General features: G+C 57.7%; 1 protein-coding gene across 1 annotated transcript; it reads right to left on the reverse strand.

Annotated features, from left to right (window-relative positions):
* Nucleotides 1-867: 867 nt before the first annotated feature.
* Nucleotides 868-2,260, reverse strand: LOC139274679 (uncharacterized). Its single transcript, XM_070891357.1, has 2 exons — nt 2,221-2,260; nt 868-2,063 (listed from the first exon to the last, which is right to left on the reverse strand). Exons 1-2 carry the CDS (start codon nt 2,258-2,260, stop codon nt 868-870), a joined length of 1,236 nt encoding a protein of 411 aa, XP_070747458.1.
* Between the last annotated feature and the right edge of the window lie 2,178 nt (nt 2,261-4,438).

Here is a 4,438-nt window from a genome sequence, read left to right on the forward strand (position 1 = left end):
AGAGAGACTGGGGGAGAGGGATGGAGAGAGAGAGACTGGGGGAGAGGGAGGGAGAGAGAGAGACTGGGGGAGAGGGAGGGAGAGAGAGAGACTGGGGGAGAGGGACGGAGAGAGAGACTGGGGGAGCGGGGGGGAGACAGGGAGGGAGAGAGAGAGAGACAGGGAGGGAGAGAGAGAGAGACTGGGGGGAGGAGAGAGTAAGAGAGAGACTGGGAAGGGGAAGGAATGAGAGAGAGAGAGACTGGGAAGGGGAAGGAATGAGAGAGAGAGAGACTGGGAAGGGGAAGGAATGAGAGAGAGAGAGACTGGGAAGGGGAAGGAATGAGAGAGAGAGAGACTGGGAAGGGGAAGGAATGAGAGAGAGAGACTGGGAAGGGGAAGGAATGAGAGAGAGAGAGAGAGAGAGAGAGAGACTGGGAAGGGGAAGGAATGAGAGAGAGCGAGAGAGAGAGACTGGGAATGGGAAGGAATGAGAGAGAGAGAGAGAGAGACTGGTGAGAGGCGGGGGAAGAGAGAGCGAGAGAGAGAGAGGTACGGTTGGCGGGGGGGGGGCGACGCGGGGGGCTGGGGGTATGAGGTGAGGGGGCCGTCGGGCGGTGAGGGGGATGGACGGACAGGGGCGGGGAGGTGAGAGAGTGGGTGTACGCGTCTGGCTCAGCATTCAGTGTGACGGTGTAATGCTATAACACGGGAGGAGAGAGTGTCGCAGTGAGGAACGACACTAAGAGGCACGGAAATAAGCCGAGCTGGGAGAGCAGGTGCAGACTGTGGCAGCCTGCGATCGGGAGGGAGGGATGGGGTGTCTGCGAATGTGTCTCTGCGTCAGGGACTGGGGCTTGCTGTCCGGAGCAAGTGCACGGGCCGATATCAGGAGTGGGAGCCCGAGAGCTGGGGCTTGGAGTGGGCTCTGCACCCCAGGAGGCGATGGACAGGTCTGTGGACGGAGGTGTTCCTCGGGGGGTTTGTGGCCGGAGGTGTTCCTCGGGGGGTCTGTGGCCGGAGGTGTTCCTCGGGGGGTCTGTGGCCGGAGGTGTTCCTCGGGGGGTCTGTGGACTGAGGTGTTCCTCGGGGGGTCTGTGGACGGAGGTGTTCCTCGGGGGGTCTGTGGCCGGAGGTGTTCCTCGGGGGGTCTGTGGACGGAGGTGTTCCTCGGGGGGTCTGTGGCCGGAGGTGTTCCTCGGGGGGTCTGTGGACGGAGGTGTTCCTCGGGGGGTCTGTGGCCGGAGGTGTTCCTCGGGGGGTCTGTGGACTGAGGTGTTCCTCGGGGGGTCTGTGGCCGGAGGTGTTCCTCGGGGGGTCTGTGGCCGGAGGTGTTCCTCGGGGGGTCTGTGGCCGGAGGTGTTCCTCGGGGGGGTCTGTGGACTGAGGTGTTGCCGGGGTCTGTGGACGGTGGTGATGCCGGGGTCTGTGGACGGTGGTGATGCCGGGGTCTGTGGACGGTGGTGATGCCGGGGTCTGTGGACGGTGGTGATGCCGGGGTCTGTGGACGGTGGTGATGCCGGGGTCTGTGGACGGTGGTGATGCCGGGGTCTGTGGACGGTGGTGATGCCAGGGTCTGTGGACGGAGATGTTGCCGGGGTCTGTGGACGGAGATGTTGCCGGGGTCTGTGGACGGAGATGTTGCCGGGGTCTGTGGACGGAGATGTTGCCGGGGTCTGTGGACGGAGGTGTTGCCGGGATCTGTGGACGGAGATGTTGCCGGGGTCTGTGGACGGTGGTGAAGCCGGGGTCTGTGGCCGGAGGTGTTGCCGGGGTCTGTGGCCGGAGGTGTTGCCGGGGTCTGTGGCCGGAGGTGATGCCGGGGTCTGTGGCCGGAGGTGATGCCGGGGTCTGTGGCCGGAGGTGTTGCCGGAGTCTGTGGCCGGAGATGTTGCCGGGATCTGTGCCGGAGATGTTGCTCGGGGGTCTGTGGACGGAGGTGTTGCTCGGGGGTCTGTGGACGGAGGTGTTGCCGGGGTCTGTGGACGGAGGTGTTGCCGGGGTCTGTGGACGGAGGTGTTGCCGGGGTCTGTGGACGGAGGTGTTGCCGGGGTCTGTGGACGGAGGTGTTGCCACGGAGGTACCTGTGATTGAGAATAGCAGCTGATGTCAGTGTTGTGACTGAGTGTTGGGTTTAACTGGTGAGCCTTGTCTCAGAGCAAGCTCGACCTGCCTGGTAGTGGTGAAGCGAGGTGTGAGTTTATAGAATGTCTTTCATATCCTCGAGATTCACTGTCGGACGTATAGTCGCTGTTGTGATGATGTCACGCGCGGCAGCCATTTTGCGCACAGCAAGCTCTCACGGCAGCAGTGGGATAAATGACCAGATGAACTCCCCTGCTCTTCGCCGAATGTTGCTGTGGGATTTTTACATTCCCCTGAGAGGACAGACTGGGCCTCGACTTAACATCTCATCCAGAATCAGTTAGTGTGAACACAAACCGTGAATCTCACTCGATTTAGCTACAGCTCAGGATAGGTACGGAGTAAAGCTCCCTCGACACTGTCCCATCAAACACTCCCAGGGCAGGTACAGGGGGTTAGATACAGAGTAAAGCTCCCTCTACACTGTCCCATCAAACACTCCCAGGGCAGGTACAGGGGGTTAGATACAGAGTAAAGCTCCCTCTACACTGTCCCATCAAACACTCCCAGGGCAGGTACAGGGGGTTAGATACAGAGTAAAGCTCCCTCTACACTGTCCCATCAAACACTCCCAGGGCAGGTACAGCGCATTAGTTACAGAGTAAAGCTCCCTCTACACTGTCCCATCAAACACCCCCAGGGCAGGTACAGGGGGTTAGATACAGTGTAAAGCTCCCTCTACACTGTCCCATCAAACACTCCCAGGGCAGGTACAGCACGGGGTTAGATACAGAGTAAAGCTCCCTCTACACTGTCCCATCAAACACTCCCAGGGCAGGTACAGGGGGTTAGATACAGAGTAAAGCTCCCTCTACACTGTCCCATCAAACATTCCCAGGGCAGGTACAGCACGGGGTTAGATACAGAGTAAAGCTCCCTCTACACTGTCCCATCAAACACTCCCAGGGCAGGTACAGCACGGGGTTAGATACAGAGCAAAGCTCCCTCTACACTGTCCCATCAAACACTCCCAGGCAGGTACAGCACGGGGTTAGATACAGAGTAAAGCTCCCTCTACACTGTCCCATCAAACACTCTCAGGGCAGGTACAGTACGGATACAACAACTTGCATTTATATAGCACCTTTAACGTAGTGAAACGTCCTAAGGGGCTTCACAGGAGTATCATGAGATTAAATAATGTTACACTGAGCTGCATAATTGTGAATTAGAGCAGGTGACCAACAGCTGGGTCAAAGAGGTCAGTTTTAAGGAGCGTCTTGAAGCAGGTAGAGAGGTGGAGATGTTTAGGGAGGGAGTTCCAGAGCTTGGGGTCCAGGCAACAGAAGGCACGGCCACCATGATCTTGTTGAATGGCGAAGCAGGCTCGAGGGGCTAGATGGCCTACTCCTGTTCCTAATTCTTATATTATGTTCAATTGTTGAGCGATTAGAATCAGGGATGCTCAAGAGGGCAGAATTTAAGGAGCGCAGACATCTCAGGTTGGGGGCAGGCGGGGTTGTGGGGCTGGAGGAGATTAGAGATAGGGAGGTGGCGAGGCTATGGAGGGATTTGAAGACATGGATGAGAATTTTGAAATCGTGGCATTGCTTAACTAGGAGCCATGTAGGTCAGTGAGCCCAGGGGGTGATGGGTGAGCGGGACTCGGTGTGAGTTAGGACAAGAGTCAGTGAGCCCAAGGGGTGATGGGTGAGCGGGACTCGGTGCGAGTTAGGACATGGGACAGCCGAGTTTTGGATCACCTCTAGTTTACAAAAGGTAGTATGTGGGAGGCCAGTCAGGAGTGCGTTGGAATAGTCAAGTCGAGAGGTAACAAAGGCACGGATGAGGGTTTCAGCAGCGGATGAGCTGAGGCAGGGGCGGAGACAGGCGATGGTACGGAGGTGGAAATAGGCGGTTTTAGTTATGCTGCGGATGTGTGGCCGGAAGCTCATTTCAGGGTCAAATATGACGCCAAGGTTGTGAACGGTCTGGGTCAGCCTCAGACAGTAGTTGGGGAGAGGGATGGAGTCAGTGATTCGGGAACGGAGTTTGTGGTGGGGACCGAAAACAATGGCTTCGGTCTTCCCAATATTCAATTGGAGAAAATTTCTGCTCATCCAGAACTGGATGTTGGGCAAGCAGTCTGACAATTGAGAGACCGAGGAGGGGTGGAGAGAAGTGGGGGTGAGGTAGAGCTGGGTGTCTCAGCGTACATGTGGAAACTGACGCTGGGTTTCTGGATGATGTCACCGAGGGGCAACATGTAGATGAGGAGGGGCAACATGTAGAGGGCCAAGGATAGATCCTTGGGGGACACCAGAGGTAACGATGCGGGGGCGGGAAGAGAAGCCGTTGCAGGTGATTCTCTGGC

This window comes from Pristiophorus japonicus, chromosome 10 (genome assembly GCF_044704955.1).
Source record: "Pristiophorus japonicus isolate sPriJap1 chromosome 10, sPriJap1.hap1, whole genome shotgun sequence".
Lineage (NCBI taxonomy): Eukaryota > Metazoa > Chordata > Chondrichthyes > Pristiophoridae > Pristiophorus > Pristiophorus japonicus.

What these genes read in the sequence shown, in the direction of transcription:
- LOC139274679 (XM_070891357.1), bottom strand. Translation starts at nt 2,260, where the DNA reads ATGGCTGCCGCGCGTGACATCATCACAACAGCGACTATAC. An exon ending in CATCACAACAGCGACTATAC is followed by an intron (nt 2,064 to 2,220) that starts GTCCGACAGTGA and finishes TCTCAATCACAG; the next exon opens with GTACCTCCGTGGCAACACCT.